General features: G+C 38.4%; 1 protein-coding gene and 1 pseudogene across 2 annotated transcripts in view; one reads left to right on the forward strand and one right to left on the reverse strand.

Moving 5' to 3' along the window:
* Positions 1-7,404: 7,404 nt before the first annotated feature.
* SLC25A17 (solute carrier family 25 member 17) overlaps positions 7,405-27,072 on the reverse strand; it is a 41,657-nt gene continuing 21,989 nt past the window's right edge. The window contains exons 3-9 of the mRNA XM_081130391.1: positions 26,025-26,091; positions 24,292-24,443; positions 16,569-16,685; positions 15,496-15,641; positions 15,315-15,410; positions 13,023-13,105; positions 7,405-8,468 (exon numbers count right to left, since the gene is read on the reverse strand). Of these exons, the coding sequence (XP_080986517.1) occupies positions 8,321-8,468; positions 13,023-13,105; positions 15,315-15,410; positions 15,496-15,641; positions 16,569-16,685; positions 24,292-24,443; positions 26,025-26,091 (809 nt within the window). The 3' untranslated portion in view covers positions 7,405-8,320. The remainder of the gene's footprint in view (positions 8,469-13,022; positions 13,106-15,314; positions 15,411-15,495; positions 15,642-16,568; positions 16,686-24,291; positions 24,444-26,024; positions 26,092-27,072) is intronic.
* LOC308553340 (ubiquitin-ribosomal protein eL40 fusion protein pseudogene) lies at positions 14,433-14,809 on the forward strand (annotated as a pseudogene). The gene has a single exon. The product of its transcript is annotated as a ubiquitin-ribosomal protein eL40 fusion protein pseudogene (transcript).

Here is a 27,072-nt window from a genome sequence, read left to right on the forward strand (position 1 = left end):
ATGTTGACCTGCGAACTAAAGGGTCCCAGATTCAGTTCCATCAAGAGCACATACCTTGGTTGCAGGCTCAATCCACAGCCCCGGTCAGGGCATGTGTGGCAGGCAACCAATCGATGTTTCTCTCTCTCTCCCCTCCACTCTGTCTGAAAAGCAATGGAAATATACCCTCGGGTGAGGATTTTAAAATATAATAAATAAAAATTAATTAATTAAAAAGTCAACAAAGGTAAATTGTAAAAGTCTTCTTTGACTTTCAGAACCATCATAATCATAAAGCATTTCTATAGAGACACTTCCCAATGGAATCCCACGTTCACAGTGATTCAAAAAATGATTAAATCAGGTCCCTGCCATCTAACAAAGGCATAGGAACTGTGATTCTCATTTAGAGCAAACCTCAAGGGGGAAAATTGTGAAAAGAATATGGGCTTTGGAGCCTTTGTAGGATAATTAAATAATAATATACGTAAAGCAGTAAAATCACAGACATCTCACATAGTGAAATTTTCACTGGTACATCTCCTAGGGCAAGAGAAACAAAAGAAAAAATAAACATATGGGACTATGTCAAACTAAAGAGCTTCTGCACAGCAAAAGAAAATGGCCTTAAAATATAAAGGAACCCTATGGTCTGGGAAAACATATTTGCCAAGGATGCATCCGATAAGGGGCTAATTTCCAAAGTGTACAAGAACTCATACAACAACCCAATTAAAAACTGGGCAAAGGGCCTGAATAGACACTTCTCCAAATAGGACATACAGATGACTAAGAGACACGTGAGAAAATGCTCAACGTCCCTAATCATCAGAGAGATGCCAATTAAAACCACAATGAAGTATCACTTCACACCTGTTAGAATGGCCCCATCAACAAGTCAACAAATGACATGTGCTGGCGAGGGTGTGGAGAAAGGGGAGCCCTAGTACACTGCTGGTGGGGATGCAGACTGGTACAGCCACTGTGGGAAGCAGTATGGAGGTTCCTCAAAATATTAAAAATGGAGCTGCCTTTTGACGCAGTGATCCCACTTCTAGGACTATATCCCAAGAGTCCTGAAACACTAGTCAGAAAGAATGTATGCACCCCTATGTTCATAGCAGCACAGTTTACAATAGCTAAGACCTGGAAACAGCCCAAGTGCCCATTAGTAGATGAGTGGATAAAAAACCTGTGGAACATTTACACCGTGGAATACTACGCAGCTGTGAGAAAGAGGGATCTTGTACCATTTGGGACAGTATAGAAGGACCTGGAGAATATTATGCTAAGTGAAATACACCAGAGAAAGACAAATATCATGTGATCTCACTTATATGTGGAATCTAAAGAACTTAATAAACTGATTAACAGAAATGACTCAATGACATGGAATCAAGGATCAGACTGACACATCTCAGAGGGATGGGGGAGGGCAGGTGGGTAGAGGGGGAGAGAGTAACCAAAGAACTTATAAGCATATATGCACAACCCAAGGACATGAACAATGGTGTGGAGAGGGACTGGGGAGGGAAGTGGGACGGGGAGGAATGGGTCATTGGGGAGAAAAAGGGACATCTGTAATATTTTGAACAAAAATTACCAAAAAACCCCCATATATATATACACATAAAGCATACACTATAGCAACTGGGGCATAGTAGGTGCTCAACAAATAGTAGCCATTATTATTACACTCTGGTATGTAATACTTATTGATCTTAGCTACCTGCTGGAAGACATATGATTTTCAGCTCTAAACTCCTGTAACACTTACCTTTGATAGGCCTCATTTAACTCTATCTCATAGGGTGGCTGTAAAAATTAAATGAAAAAGCAAGGAAGGCCCGCCCCTGGAGTACAACAGTGCTTCCTCCCTGTCACACTAAGAATGGAACTTCTGCCAACATAGAGGTGAAGAAAGAAACAAAGTGTTTACATAGTGAACAGTGACAGTGAACATGAAGGGACAGAATGACATTTTAATTTAATAACATGCCACAGCATATCTTTTTTCTTTTTTTTATTATATCTTTATTGATTTCAGATAAAGGAAGGGAGAGAGAGAAACATGAATGATGAGAGTGTCACTGATGGACTGCCTCCTTCATGCCTCCAGCTGGGGATCGAGCCCACAACCTGGGCATGTGCCCTGACCAGGAATTGAACCGTGATCTCCTGGTTCATAGGTCTACACTCAACTGCTGAGCCACACTGGCTGGGCTATGTCACAGCTTATCTTTTTTTTTTCTTTCAAATTTATCACTCAAAGGGATATCTTTATTTAAGGAAATCAATGTGTTGTTACACTTCGAGAGATGAAATGTTACAGCTTGCACATCAAAATTAAAAAATGAAATGGTTACCAAGATAATGCAGGTCAGACGATCAAAGGTGAAGGGTCACACATTATTAAAAAAATCCAAGAGGGCTGCATGATGATCTCTCATTAGTGTTCCAACAGTGCCTCTCTTTGGGTAAACTTGAACACAGCTTATCTTTTGACCCAGTAACTGGATTCCTAAAAATTTTTCTTAAAGAAATAATTAGAAAAATCTAAAAAGATGCATAAATTCAGAATTTAATCATTACATTTATAAAAGCAAAAAAGTGGAAACAACCTAAAAGTCCATTAATAGGAGTCTAAATAATGATACTCACACAATGCAATTCTATGGAGCACCTAAAATTATGAGATAGATATTTACTGATATTAAGTTATATTTGAGATGAAAATTTACAAAATTAGATTGATCTCATTTAAAAAATCCTATCTATAAATATATCTGTGTATGTAATTGGTGTATGCACACATTTAAACAAGTCTGGAAACAAATATGCTGAAATATTAGCAATAATTTCTAGGCAATAGAAATACAGGCATATATTTATAAAAATATATAGGAATATATCTTCACTCTCTTCACTTTTCTATATTTTTTTATAATGACTGTGTATTATAAGAAAAACCAAAAGCTATAAGAAAAATTTTAAGCCAAAATAAAAAATACAGCTATCTCCAAGCAGTATGAGTGAAAGATTATTAAATAGAATATCAAAAGATCTGAATTCCTGTTTTTGACTCCTGATCCTTTGCTATGGGACCTGAGCCAGATCCATGTCTCAATTTCCCCACCTATACAGTATAAGTTATTAAGATAAATTTCACAGTAGAGAACAAAGTGAGAATGAATGTGTTAGAAAGTCTGTAAATGTCGCACCTATAAACTAATTGCAAATTAAAAAATAAAGAGGACTTTCTCAATTTTTAAATTCCCTTTCCCTAATGTTTCCACTGCTTTTATAATTGTTACTCATGATAAAGTACTCAGGGTTTTAGCCTCAGCTAGGCTCTGAACTGTTTTCAAGTAAACATTTTCACATTGACTAGGTAAGGTGCAAGTCCAGACACTGAGAGTCACAGCAATTCAGTTAACCTAAACTGCTCCTGCCGCCTAATCTTCAGAGGTAGAATGAAATGATTCATGTCATCTCTAATTATCAAAGTATGCCTCAAATTATATTTTAAATTCATAAAGTACAGGGAATATACAGTGTGGGGCAAAAGTAGGTTTACAGTTGTGAGTATGCAAAATGGAGTTTACTCTTGTATTACTTATTAATTATTGTATTGTTTTCCATAGAACAACTGTAAGCCTACTTTGGCCTCGCCCTGTATCTTCTTTCTTTAGATCCAAGTTTGACTGTAGACAGAACTGTGACACAGGACAGAGTCCTGCTCACTTTTTCTCCCTTGCTTCATGTGGGCTCTCAGTGGCCTAATGCTCTTCCCCCTCCCCCATTCCAGCATGTGTTCAACTCAGGGAATTCAAACCCGTGTACAAATAAGAAAGTATTATCTTCTTTGCAAATGCTATTTATTTCCTCTGTCAGGAAGGTCTTCTCCCCATTACTTGGTGTGTTCCTAAATCATATGTTGCCTTCTGATCACATAGACCAAGACAGAGTTGGGCCCGGCCTCCCCATGTTCCCAAAGCAACTCCTGAATATTTACAGTACATTTCTCGTCAGAACTCATCAGTGATAGAATTCCAAATTGTTTTTTGTCTGACTCCCATGTTGAACAATGAGCTACATGAGAGCAGGGATAACCCCAGCAATTGGCATAGTGGTAGGTATTCAAAATGATTTCTTGAATAAGTAAATAGAATGCTATTCCTGGAATAGAAATTTACAATTTTATGTAGTCCTTCACACAACACCCACATAGGGAATCACCTATCTGGCTGGCCATCTACTCTGCCAGTAGGGTCAACAGAAACTAAAGAAAAACAAGAATGAAGTATACATGAAAGGATTAGATAAACAATACCACTGAGGTAGATAATTTCGGTGACTCCAATTAAAGCAAAAAAAAAAAAAGAAAAAAAAAATCTTTAAAGCCAAGTGACTAGCAAAATAAAGTATACTTCAAAGAAGTGAGAACTAATTAAAGAAAAGAAATGTGAAAAACTAATCATCACCAACAAAACACAAGAGTGCAAAAATTCTAAAAACATGCAAACTCTTAACAGATGGATTTGATTAGAGAAAGGTCAGCACTGTCTTAAGCCAAAAACACTCATGTATAACAACTGAGGGCCTACCACGAGTGACTCTGCTACTTGACTCATTTCCCACCCTGAAAGAACTTGGTATCTAGGGGAAGACAGAGATATAGACGACTACCGCGATTCAAAATATGATGTGGCCCTGCTGGCATGGCTCAGCAGTTGAGCACTGACCTATGATGCAGGAGATCGCAATTCAGATTCCTGGTCAGGGCACATGCCCGGGTTGTGGGCTTGATCCCCAGCAGTGGGCGTGCAGGAGGCAGCTGATCAATGACTCTCTTGGCATTGATGTTTCTATCTCTCTCTAAAATCAATAAAAAGATATAAAAAATAAATAAAAATAAAAACAAAATACAATGTAGCAGGTGCAATGATAGACATAGCACAAACTATTTTAGGAGTAGAAAGATCTTTAGGGGTCGGTGGGTAGGAGGGAGCAAAGTTCCAGAAAGGCTTCCATAATAAGCTGATGCCTATTATGGTGATCATTTTGCAATATATATATATATAATTATGTTGTACACCTGAAACTAATGTGATATCAATTATTTCTCAATGAAGAAAAACAGCATTTATTAAGCCTATATATGTTATGTACTGTGCCAGACACGCATGCACACACACACATATACATACATATATGTCCTCTTTTGTCCAATAGCAATGATTACCCCACAAGGCTGTTCTGAGGATTAAAGATGTGTGTGTGTAGACTCAGAAAGGTAAAGAAGTGACTTGTCTGGGGTCATGATGCTATTAAGTGATAGAATGAAAATCTGAACTCAGGTCCGGCTCACAACGCAGAGTGCTTTCTACTGAACCAGATCTATCCAAACAGCAGTATCCCTTATCCATAATATTATAATAATAGTCGCTGCTAACATTTACTAGCTCTTCTCATGCTGCAAGCACTGTGCTAAACAATTTATTGATCTTATTTAATCCTCACAACCACACTGTGAGGTAGTTTTATCAAGATCTCCATTTCACAGTTGAGGAAGCGGAATTTTATGCAAGTTCAGTAATTGCTTTGTTCCCACAGCTGGTAAGGAACAGGACCAGAGTTGAACCTAATTCCAGAACCCATTTTTTTAATCACTCCTTTAGATTGCAGGAAACACACTCTAGTCCTGGCTCCAATCAGGCAAGTCATTTGATAGTTCTGTCTCAATTTCCTTGTTAATTAAATGGAGATATTGTTATTTGTCCCTACCTATTTCACAGAGATATTGGGATTATAAAATGAGAAAGTGTATAAGCTTTAAGAAGGAAAATTGCTATATAAATCTAAGCGTTGTCACAAGTTTCACTCAGATCTTCCTCTCCCACGATCATAAAGGGATTTAGCTGACATCATTAGTGCTCAAACGTCCTCTGAAGTGGGTAGTGAGTATTATTATCTCCACTTATCAAAAAGCTGACGCACAAAGAGGTGACGTAATTTGCTAGTCAGTGGCTGAGCTGGGAATAGTACCTAAGATTCTAACTCCCACTGCTTCTGTTCTTACGGCAAATCCTATTTCTGTGTTTCAAACTTAACTATAAAACAGACATGGGTAGAAATTTTCATGTCCACTTCAAAACGCACATTAAATACTTACAGAAATTAAATTTTCTACTGCAGTGACACTAATATAATCTCTAAGGTGTTTAATCCTCACATTCTGGAGAAACTGCATAAAGAACCAAAAGGAAAAATTTTAATTTCCCAACTCCTTAGTTTTCTTAAATAACTTCTTAATCAAAGGTTATAAAACTGGGTGAGTCATTGCCTAGTTTCAACTAGTGAGTCTATAAGCTTCTCTACGGAACATTAAACCTCAATATTAAGTTGTTCCCTCACAAAAGTCAGAAAAAAGCACCAAATACATTCTCACATCATAAACACTTAATATAACTATATAATTTGACTTGGAAATTATGCAAACATACCAATCCACAATACCCTGAGCTCAAAATTCAAGTTCCAAAGTGAGCTATATAATTAAAACAAAAACAAAAGTACACATAGCACCTTTATGATCATTTTTTCTGCATAAAAATCAAAATCAGTTCTGTGCTTTCCACCCAAGCCTCACCACAGACACACACAAACTTTAAGTAAAATAAGAAGTAGCAATGGGCCAATTCTGCCTACCATTCTGCCTTAAATAGGGAACAAGTATTCAGTCTAGTGTCCAGGTTAGTAGCTCCTCCTAATTCTTATTTTCCAGAACAACACAATGATCTTTCAATTATTACTAACTTGCTAATCACATATTTTGGAATTACCACAGTGGCCACAGAGAAAATAAGAGAAAGAAATTTCCACTCTCAAAATGGAATTTAATACCAGAGTCCACAGACATTATTACTCTCTCTGACCAAATTACATGTATAAATAAAAAACCTGTCATTTTGTTATAGGGACAAAAACTAAGTCATAGGAACCAAAGAGTTGGTCTACTAATGTCAAGAGTTTGTTTCTTGAGTGGCTTGAGATGTCCAAATTCACTTTACTTCTAGCTACATAATACAAGTCCTACCACCTTAACCTGTGCTAGGAGGGAAAAGTAAATGATGACATAGTCCCGGTTTTTTTTAGAGGCTTTTTTAAAACATTAGTCCATCTTTCCTTTGAGAAAAATCTTTGTCTTTGTTTCTGTAATTGAAAACAATCATATCTTCTGTTGGGTCAGGTGTGCTAAGGTCTCTCAGACTTTAATGTATGAATCACCTGTAGATCTTGTTAAAATGCAGAATATAATTCAGAAGGTCACAAGTCCAACCAAGTCCCAGATGATGGCAATGCTACTGCTTGACGCACCACACTCTGAGTAGCAGGACTCTAAGGAATGTTTCCAAATAGAAATAATCTCAATCAGATGTTTATTGTCAAAAAAAAAAATACAGCCTCCTCCAAGAGTTTACAAAGGGAGATAATATTCCAGAGCCTACACGAGATATTTGCTCCCTTCCCCTTTTCTGTGATTTTTATCAGCTAGTTGTAAATCCAATGTAACACCTTATTAAAGGGCACGTCCTTGGTGCTGACAAGTTATTGGGGCTTGACTTGATTGGGGCTTGTATGAATGAACATAAAACTTCAAGCCTTTCATAATAAAAGAGTTGATTCAAAATAAATATTTTAAAATTATGTCAAATACTAATGAATAAGTGATGTTTACAAATAGCTTATAAGAGAATCATTTGAGATTAATAATTTTCACTTTCTCCCATCAAATAAATAGCTTATGTACTAAAGAAGACACCTTTCCTTAAGCAGAAAAAAGCCAACAAAAATAAAATCACGCTCTCATGGCATACTCATAATATTATTTTCAGTGAGGAAAATACCAAGATTGAGACATAAAACGTGTATGAGAATTTCAGGGTATTGAATTTGTCTTAGAACCAGGGGGAAGGTCCAGGGAAAGAGAACATCTGGTAAATTTAAGAAAGATTTTAACTAGAAAAGATTACACATGAGAGCAATAGTCCATTCTCCTAAAGAAAACCAATTAACCCCACAAACTTTCAATTTTAGGTTTTCAATAATGCTTTCTCTTCGTTGTCCAACCTCCCCCACAAAATTCAACCAACCATCATAAAAATTAAGTTGGTGACAGGTTCAGCTGGCTATATTCTATGTTTACCCTTAAGTACTTTTGAAGCCAATGAGGGTAAAAATTCATGGTAGAAAGAGCGAGAGTAAAAAAAGAATCGCTTCTCTTTGCAGGAGGAAACCCGCATCTTGAGCACTGTCCTCACTCTTCGGAGAAGGTGTCTCAGTGCTTGCGTGCACTCTTCAGCCCCATAACTGTGAAGGTAGCAGCCGTCAGTTTCTCATACACAAGGAACATGAGAGCAGCAGTGAGGACTGTCTGCAGCAGTTTGGCTTCAAGGCCTTTGTAGAGTCCCATTATTCCAAATCTCCTGAAAGGAAAGAAGTTTGAAAAAAAGAAAAGGTTTTCTTTATAAGTCAACTCCTGCATCAAATAAATAGGCTACTTTGATAGCTACTTTGCAAAGGTTTATCCTCAGGATCAAAACAAGCAATGGAAGTTTTAGGTATTAACAGAATTTTGTTGTCAAAGTACTTACTATGTATAGAGGTACTTGAGGACTGGTTAAAGTTTAGTATTCATGAGCCACCAAGCCATTGTCTTTATAATCATCATTAATTAGCGGATTGCTGACGATGTCCCAGATAGGATGCAGATCCTAAAACCATCTTAATGCCAAGATCTGAGATCTAACTAAGAATTTTTAGATCTTTAACACTCTCCCAACTCAGTTATTTCAACGTAACAGTCCTCAAATAGTAGGAGAGCTGCAAATTGGTTTAGATAATTAAGTTTCCAGATTTTCAGTTCTCAAATTTAGCGCACGTCAGAATCACCTGAAGGGCTTGTTAAACCAGACTGCTGGGTCACATCCCCCCAGTTTCTGATTTATTAAGCCTGGGATGGGACTCAAGAATTTGTATTTCTAATAAGTTCCCAGGTGAAGACCGGCCCTTTAGAACCACTGCTCTAACCACGGAGAAGACTGCTTCAGCTAGAACCAAGAGTTCCCAGTAAATGATTTCTCCACAGCTATTTGTTGAGAGTGAACTGATCTCATACGTTAGTTCATCAGCAACTCCAGGCCTATCCACAGCATGAACACTGAGACAGTAGAGCTAATCAAGTGCTCCACGCACAAGCTATTCTGTATTTATTATATTTGCTATGTGTGAACGCCTATTATTTGGGGCAAATCATGTGATAAATAGGAATGAAAAGCCTTGACCCATGAATCTCTAGTTCATTAATTAACGTGAATTATGTTCCTCCAAGAAAGTCCACTTCAGTGTTTCTCAAGGTGAGGTCTGCTATGAAATAACAAAATATGTGCATTGGTCTCTGTCCCTGGTTCCTGGCACAGAGCTCCTAAAACCCTTGTAAATTACTTGAATGATAAGAGCAACAGGGTCACCTCTTGTTCTAATATTTGGTCTTTGACCCTGGTTCCTGACAGAGTTCCTAAGTCCCTTGGAATATCCTGGGTAACTGCAGTGTCTTTTATTGTAATGAGGTGACTCTTGGTGGACTCCTGGATTTGGGGGGCGAGCTGGAGGTCATCACCAGATAGATCAAGCAATGATTAGAAGCTTGGAATTTTCAGCCCCACCTCCATCCTCCAGAGAGGGGAGAGGGCCAAACAAAGAGTTGACAGATTGTGCCCACATGATGAAGCCGCCATAAAACTCCATTGTATGGGGTTTGAAGAGCTCCCAGGTGGGTGGATGCACCCCAACTCCGTGGGCACAGAAGCTCCTGTCCTGGGACCCTCCCAGACCTCACCCTGTGCATCTTCTTCATCTGGCTGTTCATCTGTATGACACACTTTAATAAACTGGTAAACATGAGTGCTTCCCTGAGATCTGTGAGATACTCTAGCAAATAATTAAATCCCAGGAGGAAGGGGTCATGGGAACCTCCGATACTCGGCCAAGTTGGAGAGAAGTTATGGTAACCTGGGGACCTACTACTTGCGATTAGCATCTGAAGTCTCATGGGACTGAAACCTTAACCAGTGAGATCTGATACCACCTCTGGGTGGATAGTGTCAGCATTGAGCTAAATTGTAGGACACCCAGCTGGTGTCATGCATAACATTGCTTGGTGTGAGAAAACCCCACACACATTTGGTGACCAGAGTGTCAGAGTGAAGTGTTCTGTGTGAGTAGTACAGGAGAGATATCCAGGTGTAGTGCAGATTTTCTTTATATCCACTCTCATCAGAATCACCAAGCCTTGTTTAGAAACAAAGATTGCAAGACCTTGTTCCAGGGGGAGGCAGGAATCTATATTTTAACAAGCACTTCAGGTGATTCTTAATCAATCAAAAGTCTGGAGAGGCCAGGCATGTTACAGTGCACTGTCCAATATGGTAGGTAGCTACTAACCACATGTGGCAATTAAAATTAATTTTAAAAATTCAGTTTCTCGGATGCACTGGCCATATATCAAGTGCTCAACAGCCACATGTAGTTAGCGGCAACCCTACTGGACAAGGGCAGACATTTCCATCATGATAGATGGAATGCTCTTCATTCATCCAATAGTTCTTGCGTGCTTAATGAGCACCTGAGTTTGAACACCTGGCTCTGCCTTCATCCGTCTGGTGTTGGGCAAATCACTTTCCTTCTCTAACCCTGTTTTCTGATCTGCAACAATGGGAATACAGTCACCCTTCCACACGCACAAGGCTGAGGGAGAACCAAACAAGATAAAAGACATGAAAACACACTGGATTTGAAAATTTACCTAACCCTATTGATTTCTGGTTAACACGACCTTCATAACGTTCTTGTTAGTGATATTGTTCTTAACTCCCACAATGCTGGTAGAAATGGATACTGGTGTCACTTTTTAGGGTAAACATGGCAATGCCTATCAAAATTTTCTATGTTCAAACTCTTTAAACCAGGTAATTCCACTTCAAGGAATTTTCTCTGTAATTATAATCACTCAGGTGTACAAAGCTAAATTTATGGGCTATTTATTCAGCAATGTTTGTAAAGGCAAAAATCTGGGGGGAAAAACTATCCATCAATAAGTGTATTGGTCAATAAATTATGGTACATTATGTAACAGAAAACTAAGTTGTCACTATTAAAAAATAAGATAAATTTATAGATATTGATGTGAAGGGTTGTTTGTGATATTAAATTTATAAAAAGGCAAGTTGCAAAACAGTATTACCACCTGATCCAACTTACATAAAAATGAACACCCAAAATATATGTTTTATATAATATTCTGGGAATATATACCCTATATACTCTTTTTAAAAGAGGAAGGGAGAGGGAGAGAGAGTTGAAACATCAATGATGAGAAAGTCATTGATCGGCTGCCTCCCACCTGCCCCCGACTCGGGATCGAGCCCGCAACCCCAGCATGTGCCCTGATTGGGAATCGAACCTCGATCTCCTGGATCCTAGGTCGATGCTCAACCGCTGAGCCACCGGCTGGGCACCCTATATACTCTTAACTGTTAACAGTGACTACCTCTCAGAAAAGGGAGAGGAAAGAGAGAAAAGAGCAAGTGTACATGTACTTACAGCTTTATTGAAGTTTAACTGACTTCAGTCTGATAAGTTTTGACTGATGTTCAGACCCACGAAAACCATCACTGCATTCAAGATTGTGAACATATCATCACCCCCAAAAGTTTCCTCACATCCCTTTGTAATCATTCCCTCCCTCCTACCCTGGATCCAGGTAACTACAGATCTGCTTTCTGTCACTACAGATTATTTGCATTTTCTAAGTTTTATATAAGTGAAATCATGCCTGACTTCTTTCACTTGGCATAATTATTTTGAGATTCATCCATGTTGTTGCATGAATCAACAATTCCTTCTTTTTTATTTCTCAGTAGTATGCCATTCTATAGCGATATCACAATTTAAGTATCTATTCACCCAATGATGAACATTTGAGTTGTTTCCAGTTTTTGACTCTTACGAGTAAAGCTGCTATGAACATTTGTGTACAAGTTTTTGTGCAGATATATTTCATGTCTCTCGCGAAAATACCTTGAAGCAGAATGGCTGGGTCCTATGGGAAGTGTGTATAACTTTTTACAAAAGTGTCAAGCTGCTCTCCGAGGTGAGTGTGCCATCTACATTTCTACCAGCAACATACGAAAGTCCTGGTTGCTCCACATTCTTGCCAGCACATGGGATAGTGAGCATTCAGTTCTTTACTTTATACCAATTGTGTATCTTTGATTTTATTTTTTATCCCAAGCATGTTCTATTTTTATAATAAATTTATTTATCTTCAAATATCTTACACCTAGGACCAGTAATATAGCAGTTTTGGCTTCAAAGGAGGTCCCTGCCTTATTTGCTGTCCCTAAGGATCAGTTTCTCTAAATGAAACAGGGAAATGACTAAAGTACATGCCTCACAGGACTATTGTTGGGATTAAGTGAGACTGCCCACATAAAGTGTCAAGCTCAGTGTCTGCCACAAAGCAAACACTCAAACATGGTAATTCCTCTTATCATCATCATTACTGCCGTCATCATCATCGGTATTACTCCTCCTACTCCCTGCTTCCTTCCTCACTATGACCACTGCTCTATCATATCTGCTTATTTCTATCTATGAGAGAGATCACAGGGTATGCCATTGACAGAAGCACCACTCAGGCAGAACGGTCTCTGTGTTAGATTTGGGAGAGTTCCCGTTCTAAAGGAGTTCTGAATATTTGTAACTAACAAAGAATAAGGACCTGACCTCTTCCCTAACTTCCCAAAGTACTGTCATACTGCACCAAGGCCCTAAAATGAAAACTGTCTGACCACAGTATCCAAGGCAGAGGCTTCCAGCTCCCGCGGTCAAGGCAGTAGTGCAAGGTAAGCAAACCCAACCGCTCCCTGGCACAGGGGCCGCTGAAAGAGGAGAGAACGCGAAGCATCTACGAAGCTCACCGTACTCGCTGGTGAAGGAGATAGAGAACATTGCGGAGGCTCCCCAGTGTTCTGTTTTCTGGGTTAAGCCTGTGACGTCCAAACTGGGGAAGAAGAATAAAAACGGTTTAGTACTGCTTTCTCTACCTTAGTTTCTACCTTCAGGGGAAATTCTGTTGGGAGTGATGTCTTAAACCTTACAGTAATCCAAATATCCAATTAGTATGTACATTTCATTAATCCTCTATTTTCAATGAAATATTTCAATTAAATGAGTGAAAATAAGAAACATGTTTCCATGAAGCAAGCACAAGAATTTTCACTTTACAGAGAATTGTGGGGAAAATTCTACCTCAAAAGAAAAAAAGACATGCCCACGATGAAGACACAGATATTGACGGTATGTACGGCTTAATTTCCAGTCCTTTAAGAAGTTCTGATAAATGCTAATCAATTAGAACTACTACAGTGTAAACTCTTCACACTATCTGTTTACATTATAAAAGTGTCAAAATACATTATCTGAATGCTACTGAATTCCTTTATTTTAAGTGCCAAGTTTTAAATAACACATTAGTAAAAATACTTTTAAGAGAAGGTAATAATGTTTTGAACTGACATACTCTCATTGCTACCCGTTTTATGCATCAATGAGTCCTTTGAATTTCTTTCTCCAAAACAGATCATAACGCTTTCCATGTCTCCTCTCTCCTCTCCACTGCTACCACTTTACTCTAGGCCACCATCACCTCTCACCTGTATACTGAAATGGCCTACCTGATTCCCCGCCCCCTTTCTCTTAGCCTCTGACCAATACATCACAATAGCCTCGCTAATCTAGAATTGTAAATCAAACCACATTACTCCCTAGTGTAAAAACCCTTCAAAGGCTTCCCATGAATTGAGAGTAAACTCTAGACCTTTCCTGCTACTTTTCCAATCTCATCCTGAGCCATTCTCCAGCCACATTGCCCTCCTTTCAGTTCCTAGGATTTGCCAAGCTCTTAGCACATCATGATCTCTCTGCCTAGAATGCTCTTCCCACAGCTGGGTCCTTCCCTCCCTTTAAGTCTTGATTTATATATGCCTCCTCTGAGGAGCCCACCCCCAGCCACCCTATCTAAGAAGATCCCCATCAAGCACCCCTCCACTAAGTCACAGAATGCGGCTTCCTTCCTTCATCGAAGCTATCTTCTTAGTCTGTAATTACCTATTTTGCTTATCTATCTGTTCGTTCTCTCCTCAATTACCTCCATGAAGGTAGGGATTATGATTACTTTATTCACCATGTGTACCCAGTTCTTCACACAGAGTGGGCACTTAACAATCATTTCAATGAATAACCCAGAAATTTTAAAGTGTTCCAAAACAGCAAAATCATTAGCTCTTTTTCTTCAGCGAGGCGTCGGAGCAGCCTCCCCAGCAGACGCAGAGATGCAGATCTTTGCAAAGACCCTGACTGGCAAGACTATCACCCTTGAGGTTGAGCCCAGTGACCCCACTGAGAATGTCAAAGCTAAAATCCAAGAGAAGGAGGGCATCCTGCCTAACCAGCAGTGTCTGATTTTTGCAGGCAGACAGCTAGAGAATGGCCACACTCTCTCAGACTACAATATCCACCCTGCACTTGACACTGTCTGAGGGGTGGCATCACTGAACCCTCCCTCCACCAGCTCGTCCAAAAGTACAACTGCAACAAGATGATCTGCCCCAAGTGTTACCGCTGCCTGCACCCCTATGCTGTCAACTGCCTCAAGAAGAACGGCGGTGACACCAACAAGCTGTGCCCCAAGAAGAAGGTTAAATAAGGCCCCTCCGCCACCTCCTCGGGTCCACAGGGCAGCCTTTTACCTGAAGCCTGTGACCCTGGGGCCTCAATAAAGTTTCTCTTTTGTGGACAGGAAAAGTTAAAAAAAAAAAAAGCAAAACCATTAATTCCTCTAGAATAAACTAAAGGAATCAACCTCTGTTTCTGTAAAGGATAGTCTGCCCTAGGGCACCAAGCAAATTAACTTGAATGAGAAGGAAGCAAACTTATATTTTCCTGAGTCCTTTAAGAAACTTCCTCCACATGTGCATTTTCTGAGACACTGTTACCTAAGAAATTGCAAATGTAAACTTCCTTCCAAACCAAATATGAAACCAACTGATAGGCTGGTTAGCAGAATATAAGACAAATGAAAAAATGAATGAGGAATGCGCTGGCCTACCAACTGACCTATTGCTTTATTAATATTAACATTTCTTTACACAGAGAAACCATGTATTTTAGAACGTTGTTTGACTAAATGCAGGAAGAACCCCAGCACTCACCCTCAGAATCGACTGTACTGTCTGCATGGGATAAGTGACCGTGGTGGCAACTGCTTTGGCTACTGCACCAATGATGAACACATCCAAAGAAGAAAGCTGGAAAGCAAAGAAAGATGAATCATGTCAACCTGAACAATAAGAACAGAAGATTACTGTTTGCTGCTTTCAAAGTCAGGATTACCTTCATTCGTTTCTTTAAAAGTCGTCGTTTTAAACCTTCATAGAACATGAACTGGATGGCAGGATTGAAAACCAACAGCAAGGAGGGAAATGTGCCATTCCACAAAGACAAGATTCCTTCATCTCGAATGATCTGGTGAAAAGCATCTAAGCAAGAAATCAAGGACATCTGATGACAATCCCTTAACTAAAGAAGACAAGGTGAATTCCGTTCAAATGGTTCTATCAAGATTTCCTTCTTGTAATGATATATTAGGACAAGTTCATCAGTTAGCTACTTTTTGATAATTAAGACACTGATAGTCACCAAGTTATTGAGAGAGAACTTCAATCATAGGGAACTCCTGACAATCTGGGGTCAGAATGTCAAGTTTTCCTAAGTGATCACCACCACTGGGAACTCTGTATCATAGAGAACTGTGACTTGATAGCCCACATGTTTCACAACAAAGGCCCATAAAACAGATAAGATGACAGTTGCTTCGAGTCCATTTTATAGGACTGACTTACAAGAAAACCACTGTCCTCATTACAAACACAGGAAAGAGGAACCTGGCAGAGTGATACTATTAAAAAGCAGAAGCTCATAGATACAAGACATTAATCTGGTATCTCTAGCCAAAGATAACACTAGAATAAAAAAAGTATAGTAGATTCTTCTTCAGCTATATCCACACCCTCCCACCCACACTCCATGGTAGCAGTTACTTCTCTACCCCTTGTCTTTGGGCTTGGCCATGTGATATGCTTTGGCCAACAGGATGTTAGCAGTCAAGATTCAAAAAGGGGCTCAAAATATGCTGTGTCCTCTTGCGTGTCACCATCACCAAGAGAAGGATATGCTCAAGCAGGTGCCAGGAAGATGATGAGACCCGTGGAGCTGAGACTCCCAGGCTGGGGTCAGCTTAGATGAGTCAAATCCCTGTCAATTCACAGACATGTGATCTAAACAAATGCTTACTATTGGATGTTGAGATTTGAGGTTGTATGTCATATAGCATTACTGTGGCAATAAATTCCAGATACAAAGAAAAAAGAAAATCCTTCAATAGAAACTCACCCAGAGACACTTACCAATAATACCTTTATAGCTGGTTGGTACAATGTCTTCATTCCTAAATTTTGCCCCTTGCAGCTTCAGTCTGGTGTTTACCACCCAGAGTGGAGTTGTCAGCAACACATTCACCACTCCTTTAAAAAGGAAGGGGCAAAGACAAAGCAAAATGTAACCTATTAAGCTTTGCTGTCTTATATTAAAGCTACACACCAATGTTTCATTTATTCTTCTGCCACTGTCCTCCTGGGCCACCTAAGGTAAGGTGCCTCTTTGTGCCAGGGTGCAACACAAGCCACTACTGTTAGAAGCAATTCAGAAGCCTTGCTGATAGCAAAATGGCTGGCAGTAGTACCTTTCCACATGAAAAGAGTAATAAGTTTCCTTATTTGTATAATAGGAGGCAATCTATTTGTCAACTTATATAGATTCCAAAGTAGCAATTCTGACATAGTTTTAAATACAAATTTTCAAAAACAGCTTTAAGAGACAAGTGGTTTATTGATCACATGCTAAGTGCATGACAACATCATATAAAACACACAATTTACAACTCTCCCATAAGTAGCTCACATGGTTTTAAGTGAGTTGGATCTAGTATAATGGGTGACAAGTGGGAGAAAGTGGTGACACTGGAAAGTGCTTCAACAAGGGACTAGATGATTACAGAAGAGTTCCTCATCACTTAGGAAATTAGGACAGGCAGGCAGCAAGCAGTAGTTATGAACTGTCACAAAACACCTGAAAGAGCTCTGCAAGCATCATGATCCTTACAAGCTTAAGGATGGGGATCTTGGCCCCCCCAAGGTTGCCTCAGAGTGGAACAACACAATGAGTCAGGTGCTTCTTTTTGAAAACACATGATCCCAATTTAACACCATCTTGAGATATTAATATATTCCTCATCAGTCCTGAAATGATTTAAAAAACAAACAAACCAGACAGAGTTGTAACAGAGTGCCTGACACACAGTATATACTTTATAAATATTTGTTAAATAAATATTGAACAAATGAACCAATGAACAAACTCAGCAACCATACATGGAGCTATCTGGCTCTAGCCACACTGTGAAGAACCAAGAGGTGCAATCCTAAGGAAGAGAAAGAATGTTTTGATTTAAGGAATCTCAAAACATGCCAGGTATACAGAAAACCCATGTTCTATTCAAGAATAAGCCTATGCAACAGCCAAGAGGTTAAAACTGTTTTCATCTGTCACATACAGAGCAAAAGTAAAATATTTTTCTACCTCTCTCTCAGAAACATTATGAGGACACATTTCTTAAAATAAAAGACATTATCACATAATTTTATGAGATGTATTTGTTGTATTTTTATAGACTCACATAGCACCAGGGAGTCACTGTTAGTTAGGACTCAATATATTCATACACTGTCACTTGAGGCATTGGTCATAATCTTGATTAAGTCTTACCTAGAGGTGCCTGCTGGTCTCATTTTTAAAAAGCACCAGTGCCCAAGAGGCCAAGATAGAAAAATATCAATACATGTCTATTTGCCCAGACTTTATAATGTATCCCTATTCAATGCACTGTACACATCACTTAACAGAAAAGTCAATAGCCAGAAAAACCAGGCTAAAAAGTGCTACTGAGGAGACTACATTTTTTTTTTTTTTTTTTAAGATGAAGACAGGAGATCAGAACCAGAGATGACAAGCCATGAATACTTGCCAGGCACAGTGTACATACCTTTCTAAACAAATGAAATAGGCTGCCCATTAAATAAATTCTTTAGAAATCAAAATTTCCTTCATGTTCTATTCAAGAGGTAGGCAGACATAAAACATGTCAGAGGCAATGCAGCCAAGATTAAGATTTAACCATTACTTAAAATTCTGTTTTCATATCCCCTTTATTACCATGAGTTGAAAGACTGCAAGGATACTAAGGACAATCTCAAGTACAAAAATGCACTACATCATTTAAAGAGAATATAAAGTCCTTGTAAGAACATTTTGTATTTCAGAGCTTTTTATCCGAGAAGTTCAAGTACTCTATTCATCCTCTAAGCCAAAATAGATAGAGGTATTTTTTAAACACTATTAATTTTATGAGTTCTGGGAAAAGACACTCAAAATACTTGAGGATCCAAAACTTTGCTAGAAACTTACAACCTATGTTACCAAGCAAAGGACAACATTTCATGTTGGAAAAACAACTATAAATGGTCATGATGAGCGATTCCAACTCTTACTAGCGCACAACAGGTAAGGCTGAAGGGATAAAGAACACCGTCCGCTTATTTATGAACCTGTACAGAAAACTCTTTTTCTAGTTCCAAGCTGTGGTTGTCACTTCAGCTCTAAGATGCGAATACTAATACTTTACCTACTTCATGACAGGAGACTGATTTTCTCCCAATTCAAATACTTCTATATTCTTTCTTTTCTTTTTTGGTAAAAAAATCATTTACAGGAAAACAGAACCAAAATTAAGAGATAAAAAACAGTAAAACTGAACCCACTCACTAAAGTTATTCACCAATTCAAGGAATAATTGGAACACAGCTATTTACTTGTGAAATCTTCAAAATGAATAGTTTATCAGCAGCGAGTCTCCTTGGGTAAGGAGAGAAAACAAAAATGAAGTATGCTAATTGGCTGCGCACTTGTGGGAAATATGCACAACAACCACTGATACAAGAAAATGGCAGATCAAGGCCATAAATCTAACCATTTGTCTCTCTACAAAGAATGCAACTAGATGCACAAAAGGAACAAATCTGCCTTACCAGAGGTACGGTTGGAGGGCAGGAAACAAATATGAACTGTCACAACAATGGTAACACCATTGGCATTCAAAAGGAGTTATTTGTAAAAATCCCCATTTCATTAAAATGGTTTCTTCTTCATTTAAGTTATCTGTAAGGTTCTTTCCCCAAGTTTTCCCCAGGTTATCAAGCTATATGGGTTTTCTTCTGTGAAAATAAATAATTTAATTAAATTTCTAAGTTTCAAGCAGAATTTCAATATAGGGGTGGGCAAAAGTAGGTTTACAGATGCTTGCGTTAAAAAAGACATGAAGGTTATAATTATAATACAAGAATAAACTCTGTTTCATGTACCCACAACTGTAAACTTACTTTTGTCCACCCCTGTACAGTTCCTAGTTTTCCTTGGAAATAATGAAACTCATTCTACAGTGATTATAATAAAAACAGGACTCACAGAAGGAAGACAAAGCTAATTCTAATTATTGTAAGAATGCAAAGGTTTTAAGATATAAAAACATGTTCTAAGGAGAAGTTTAAAACTCACAAAAGAAAGTTCCAAGAGTACCTCTGGAAATTCATTTGACCAAGGGTCTGAACTGTGACACTACTGACATTTTTGGATAGGTGATTCTTTATTTGGGTGTGTGTGAGGGGTGCTACTGTGTAGGATGGTTAGCAGTATCCCTGGTCTCTGCCAGCTAAATGCCAGCAGCATCCTCTAGTTGTGACAACCAAAAAATATCTCCAGACATTTGCCATATGTTCCCTGTGGGTCAAATCAGCCTCAGTTGAGAACCACTGTTCCAATCCAATCGCCAAGTGATTATTCACTTTATTTTTGAAAGTTTCAAAAAACAGAAATTCACTCTCATCCCAATGATCTATTTCTTCCAAACGCTGTTAGAAATTTTATTTTTATGGATATTACATCTATCTTCTTAGCTAGTAAAGGATTTTTACCTGAGGTATGAATTAGCAACTCTGAAATGACTTTATGAGTATTGTGATCCAGGCCCAATTCCTTTGGGTAATATAGAGCAAGTAGGGTCCCTCTTCCACAAGTCATTCATTCATGGTCTGCTCATCAAATATATATTGTGTGTCCACTATGCGATCAACCCTGTTCTAGGTGCTGACGATACAGCGGTAAATAAAAATAAAATCCCTGTCCTCGTGAAGCTTACATTCTAATGGTGTAATGAGATAAGATAAATAAGTAAAATATGTAAGCTGTTAGAGGACAAGAGCTATGGAGAAAATTTAAGCAGATTATTGGGATGTCTATTTTGGGCACTGTGGCCATTTAGGGGAAAGATCTTCAAGGAGGTGAGGGAGTGAGCTGGGCAGAGGAAATAGCAGATACACAGGCCCCGGGGCAGAAGCATGCCAGTGTGAAGCGGCCAGTGTGGCTACAGCGGTGTGACTGAAAAGGAGACTAGGAGGCCCAGGTCATACAGAGCTTTATAGGGCAAGGTAAGGACTGGTGGCTTTTACTCCGAGCAGGATGGGAAGCAAATGGAGGGCTTTGAGAAATAAAATGATCTTGCTTATGTTTTAACATGATCACACTGGCTGTGGTGTTGAATTCAGATTGAAGGGGACAAAATAGGAAGCAGGACATCAGTTAGGAGGCTCTGAGGATAACCCAGTCACGATTTTATGGCGGTTTGGACTCAGGTCAAAGTGGAAACAAGTAGCTGCACTGCATACATATGAAGAAAGAGGCCACAGGATTCGCTCATAGGCTGGAGGTGGGGTCAGAGAGGGAGGACAGATTCAAGATTTTTGGCAGAGCAGCTAGAAGACTAGAGTTGCCACTTAGTAAAATGCAGACTACAGGAGGAGCAGGCCCTTAAATTTCATTCATTCGTTCAACAATTAATCAGTACCTTCCACGTACTGGGCACTGTATTAAAACACCAGGGATGCAGAGATAACAAAAGTGTAATCTCTACCTTAAGCGGCTCAAGGCCTAGTAAAAGATAAAGACAAAAGTGTAGACTATGATTATACAGTGGAGCAAGCACTGAGACAGAGGCATCTACGATGTTGGCGCACAAAAAATGGGCACCTAATCCAGAATGAAACCTGGGGGTGGTAGAGAAATCTTCAGAGAAGGCTTCTTGAAAAGTAAGTAGCTTGAACTAAAAATAAAAGGATGAATAAATAGGAGTTAATATGATGAAAAAAGCAGTAAGACTGTATCAGACAGACAATGAAGTACTCAATCGGACAACAGCAGCAATAGAGGAATGGAGTTACTAAGTAGCTTGGTATATTCAAGGAATCACAGTTTGGCATGGAGATGGGAACAGCTAGAGAGGTAAGCAGCACCACAACAGTTCTTACATGTTAGGCTCTTATCCCAGACATGGTGGGGACCTTGTATACTGAGGATGCCATATCTTTATTCTGTACGCAGGTGACAGACACTGAGGGTTTTGAAGTCGGGGAAAAGACAATCAGATTTGGGTTTCAGAACAGCAGTTCTCAGCCATCAATCTGACAAGACATGTAACAGATGATACTCGCAACTGACACTGAACCATCAGCTCTCCCTGCATGTCTACCCTGACTCCACTCTTTTTCTCAAGAAAACATTTCAGAATGTAAGTAAATTAGAATGGTATTATTACATTGGAATCACTTTTAACCAGGTCTATATAATGGACTCACTAGATAAATCTGTGTTTCTCCTTCCCTTTAAAAGATACTGACAGATGTCCACAGCATACCGAATACCCGTGGCCACTCTCTGGTATGCCCATGCTTATCAACTTCCATCCCACTGGGTTTTATGCTTACCAAGAGTGAATTATGTCTTTTCTCAAACCTGCTTATGTCAGTTGTATCTGTTAGTGCAGGCAAAGAATTATAGGTACAGGTTATATAAGAAATAAAAGCACAAAACTCCCATCAGTGAACCAATATGCCTTGGCCATACATTAAAAGATTGAAATAGCCTAACCGGCATGGCTCAGTGGATGAGTGTCCATCTCTTAACCAGGAAGTCATAGTTTGATTTCTGGTCAGAGCACATGTCCGGGTTGTGCACTCAATCCCCAGTAGGGGACGTGCAGGAGGCAGCTGATCAATGACTCTCTCTCATCATTGAGGTTTCTATCTCTCTCTCCCTCTCCTTTCCTCTCTCTGAAATCAATAAAAACATATATTTTTTAAAAAGATTGAAATAGTATATTCATACATCTTAAATTAAAACACCCAAGGTAAGTAGGGAATTTACAATATTCCTTACATAACTGACTTTTTAAAACTAATTGCCTTACTATACCAATCTAGTTTGTGTCAGGTATGGAGGAATCTACCTTAATTATAAATTGTGTAAGAGTTAGAAAAGAAAGAAGCAAAGCATAATGGGATGTCAGATACACAAACAAACAGCTTTGGACAATTAAAAAGGAAAATATCTCATCATATATTTCATGAATTAGTAGTTTCACTGAAAGTTATGAGTGAGCCCTGAACAGTGAGCCAGAACCTTTTAAATGTAAATACATATACACTACAGTAATCTGAAATGCATTAAAATCAAGATAATACAAAAACTTGGTCTCAATCATAAAAATCAGACTGGATTGTTGTTTATTGCAATTATATAAAAAAGAAGGTTCCCTCTGTACAGGATAACCTTGGATCTATTCTAATATTTTTTTTCCCAAGTGAACAAATCTCAAACTTGAGTTCTTTTGAGTTCTGACACTGTTTGAAAACTAGTGAGGAAGACCTCAGAGACAAGGAGATCAGAACAGAGCAATGGTCCACCATCAGTGAGAGATGGTGATGGTTGATTTGAGGAAATGGTGCTCTCTCTCTCTCGCTCTCTCTCTCTCTCAAATCAATGGAAAAATATCTTCAGGTGAGGAGTAACAAAAAAAGGGAAAAAACAACTTTTGAGCACTAAAGGATATAATCAACAGAGTGCAAGACAGCCTATAAAATGGGATAAAATATTTGCAAATCATATATCTGATAAGGGGCTAATATCCAGAATATATAAGGAATACCTACAGCTCAACAATAAAAAAATCAAATAACTCGATTTACAAAAGGCCAAAAAACAAATGAAAAGATGCTCAACACTGCTAATCATCAGAGAAATGAAAATCAAAACCACAGTGAAATATCACCTTACATTCATTAGGATGACAACTATAAAACAAACAAACAAACAAACAGAAAATAACAAGTGTTGGCGAGGATGTGGAGAAACTGGAATGCCGGTGCACTGATGGTGGGATTATAAAATGGCACAAGTGCTGTGGAAATCAGTATGGTGGTTCCTCGAAAAATTTAAAAAAGATCTACCACATGACCCAGCAATCTCACTTCTGGGTAAACATCCAAAAGAATTGAAAGCAGGGACTCGAAGAGATACTTGCACAACTCAAGTTCATATCAGCAACTATTCACAGTAGCCAAGAGGTGGAAACAACCTAAATGCCCATCAATAGATGAATGGGTAAACAAAATGTGGTATATATATATATACAACAGAATATTATTCAGCCTTAAAAAGGAAGGAAATCTTGTTATATTCTATAAAATGAATGAACCTTGAGGACATTATGCTGAGTGAAATAAGCCAATCACAAAAATACAAATACTATATGATTCCACTTATATGAGGCATCTAAAGTAGTCAAATTCATAGAAACAGAAAGTAGAATGGTAGTTTCCAGGGGTTAGGGGAAGGGGGAAAAGGGAGTTGTTATTTAATGGTCTAGTGTTTCACATTATAAGATGACAATGTTCTGGAGATCTGTTTCACACCAATGTGTCTAAACTTACTACTGAAGTATACACTTAAAAACTGTTAAGATGGTAAATTTTATGTGTTTTTAACACACACACACACACAGCCAAGTCAGAAAACTAATTATATTCTTTGTAGCATAACTATGTGCTAAAATAACCTCATAAAGGTTATGCGGACAAGGTAAGTGTTAACATATAAAAATATTTCATACTCAGAAAACTTTGTTACCTGCAACAAATCCAACTACCAGATCTTTTCCAGTGGTAGAACGTTGACCTTTGACCCAGACTGCTTTGAGGCTATTAAAAGTGTAGAAATAGACAAAATTGGAGCAGCAGAGACTGGAGATAACTGGAAACCATCCTCGATATGGGGCCAGGCTAGGGAAAAAACAATAAGCAAAGTAAAGATTATGGACAAAATCCACTAGAAATAGGCAAAGTCCTAGGAAACGTTGATCATCACTCACATATTCTCAAAGCTCACTCCTATACAACGTACTCACACTGCGCACATCTGACATTCTGAAGGATGCCCAAACCAAGAAACCTTTTCTAGCACTAATGACACCAAAGAAACAATACATAATCAATAGCTGATTTACTGCTTTCCTTTAGTAAATTATTATGGAAAATTAAAGACAATTTCCTCGTGGCTGTTAGCTAATACAGCATCATTCACATTTTACTACAGGGCAAGAATATTTAAAATAAATATAGAACGTAAGTGAAAAAAAAGTGATGGGGGCATATTATAAGAGCATAGGAATCAGACTAAGAGGTTCCGACTGGCCAAACCTAGAACAATTTGAGCATCAAAATAATAAAGTAATCAACTGTAAAGAAATCAAATGTAAATCTCTGGAAAAACAGAAATTTTTGAGTCTATACTGATACTAAATAAAGTAACTCCTTATAGACTACTTATAGTTGCAACAGAGGGAAAATAAAATTATTCAGTGGCTAACTCGAATCTAAAAAATCATGATTAATCAATGAAGGGCAGGTGGACAATATGTGACTCCAGATGTGACACCCTGAGAAGGACACGATATCACCTATGCATTCTTCTGGCCCAGAATACACAGCCTCATTTAATCATGAAGGAGCATGAGGAAAACTTAAAATGAGAAACATTTTTATTTTTTAAAAACTGGAGGAGAACTGACTATACTCTTTAAAAATGTCAATGTCAGCCCTGGCTGGTACGGCTCAGTTGGCTGAGAGTTGTCCTGTGCACTGAAAGGTCAAAGATTTGATTACCGATCAGGGCACATGCCCAGGTTGCAGACTCTATACCCAGTAGGGGTGAGTGCTTCTCTCTCTCTCTCCCCCTGTCCCTTACTCTTTCTTTAAAAATCAATAAAAACATATTAAAAAAAATTTTTTTTTTAATGTCAATGTCATAGGGGCAAAGGGCTTTGATGTATGGTACGAAACTTATTCTCAAATAATTTGGAAAAAATTTGTGTGTGGGGTATGTGTGGTGTATGTGTAATAAAGAAAGAAGGGGAGGGAGAGAGGAAGGGAGGGAGAATGCATGAGCAAATGACAAAACAAATGAAAAAAAGTGCTAACTACTGGTGAACCTGGGTAAAGCATATAGTGGTATTCGTTGTACTCTTTTTAGTTTTGCAACCTTTTTAAATTTGAAATTATTTCCAAATAAAAAGTTAAAAAAAGTACATCATCTGTCTGAATGAATCTGAACTAAACAACTACTACGTTCTTCGGTTTACTGTTCATAAAACAAAACATTGGTTTCATGGAAGACTCTACAATCAAGAATCAAAATGGTGAACCACAGAACTTGAAGGAAAGGACAATACCTATGTACTTACAAGTCGGGCAATTACAAAGTCACACCACTGTAAGGTTATGAGAATGGACAGAAAGGAGTGCAGGCCGTGAATCTACTATGAGGCTGCTCTGGCTAACAGAGATGAACACGGAAGTACTCACAGGCCTTCTTCTTTAATGATCTCCAGGAGCACCATGTGTGTAGTTTTGGACTTTCTTTTCTCGTCAACTACAAGAAGAAAAGAGTATCTGTTATTCGTGAACCACAGTATTTTAATTCGATACCTAATATTCAAAGACGTGACAAGAGAAATTTATTTCTTATGTTCATAAGGCTCTCTTGTTGTTTTTCCTCAAAGTTACATATTCTCATTTTTATCTAAACATCTTATAAAGTAGAAAGGAAATCAACTACCATCTTCCTTTTAGAGAAGAGGCTGCAGACACAAAAGCTGTGAAGGACACGTGATTGATAGCAGTCAGAATTAAAACTCAAGCTCCCAAAGTTTTAGTCTTGTGCTCTGTTTCCTGTTCTAAAAAATAAAGTCTCAAAAGGATGAGAATTCTACTTTTCTTGGCATTCTTACTGAAAACAAACCTACCTTAATTAACTTCAAATTTCATGCCCACACTTAAAGAATATTTTGAAAATATAAAAATGAAGAAAGGAACCAATTTCTTAAGAATTAAATTGGTACTTATATGGCTTGTAAGATGGCAAATTAGGAAACCTATATAGAAGGAAATCTGGCAATAGCTATCAAAATTACAAACACATTTACCCTTTGATCCAGCAATCCCATGTCTGAGAATTTATCCCATAGAACTTACAGAAACAAAGCGGCACATGAACAAGTCTATTCTACAAAAGAGAAGAAACAACCCAAGATTCTCCAATAGGGGGAGGGTAAACAAGTTATGGTGCATTCACACCATGGAACATTCTACAGCTAGAAGGAAGGAAGAACAGGCACCCAAAGCACTGATTTGGAAGGCATCCAGAACATGCTGTTAAGTGAAAAATGCAAGATATAGAACAATGTGAAAAGTATGCTTTCTGTGTAAGGGACAAAAGAATATATATTCTTATTTGCTTGCTACTCTATAATGAAACTCTGCAAAACTATTTAAGAAACTAATAAGGACATTATCTGCAGGGAAGAAAAAAGGGGAAAAGGGGCAGACCAGAGCAAGATTTTTCACTGTACTG

Source organism: Miniopterus schreibersii (genome assembly GCF_964146895.1).
Source record: "Miniopterus schreibersii genome assembly, chromosome: 2".
Lineage (NCBI taxonomy): Eukaryota > Metazoa > Chordata > Mammalia > Chiroptera > Miniopteridae > Miniopterus > Miniopterus schreibersii.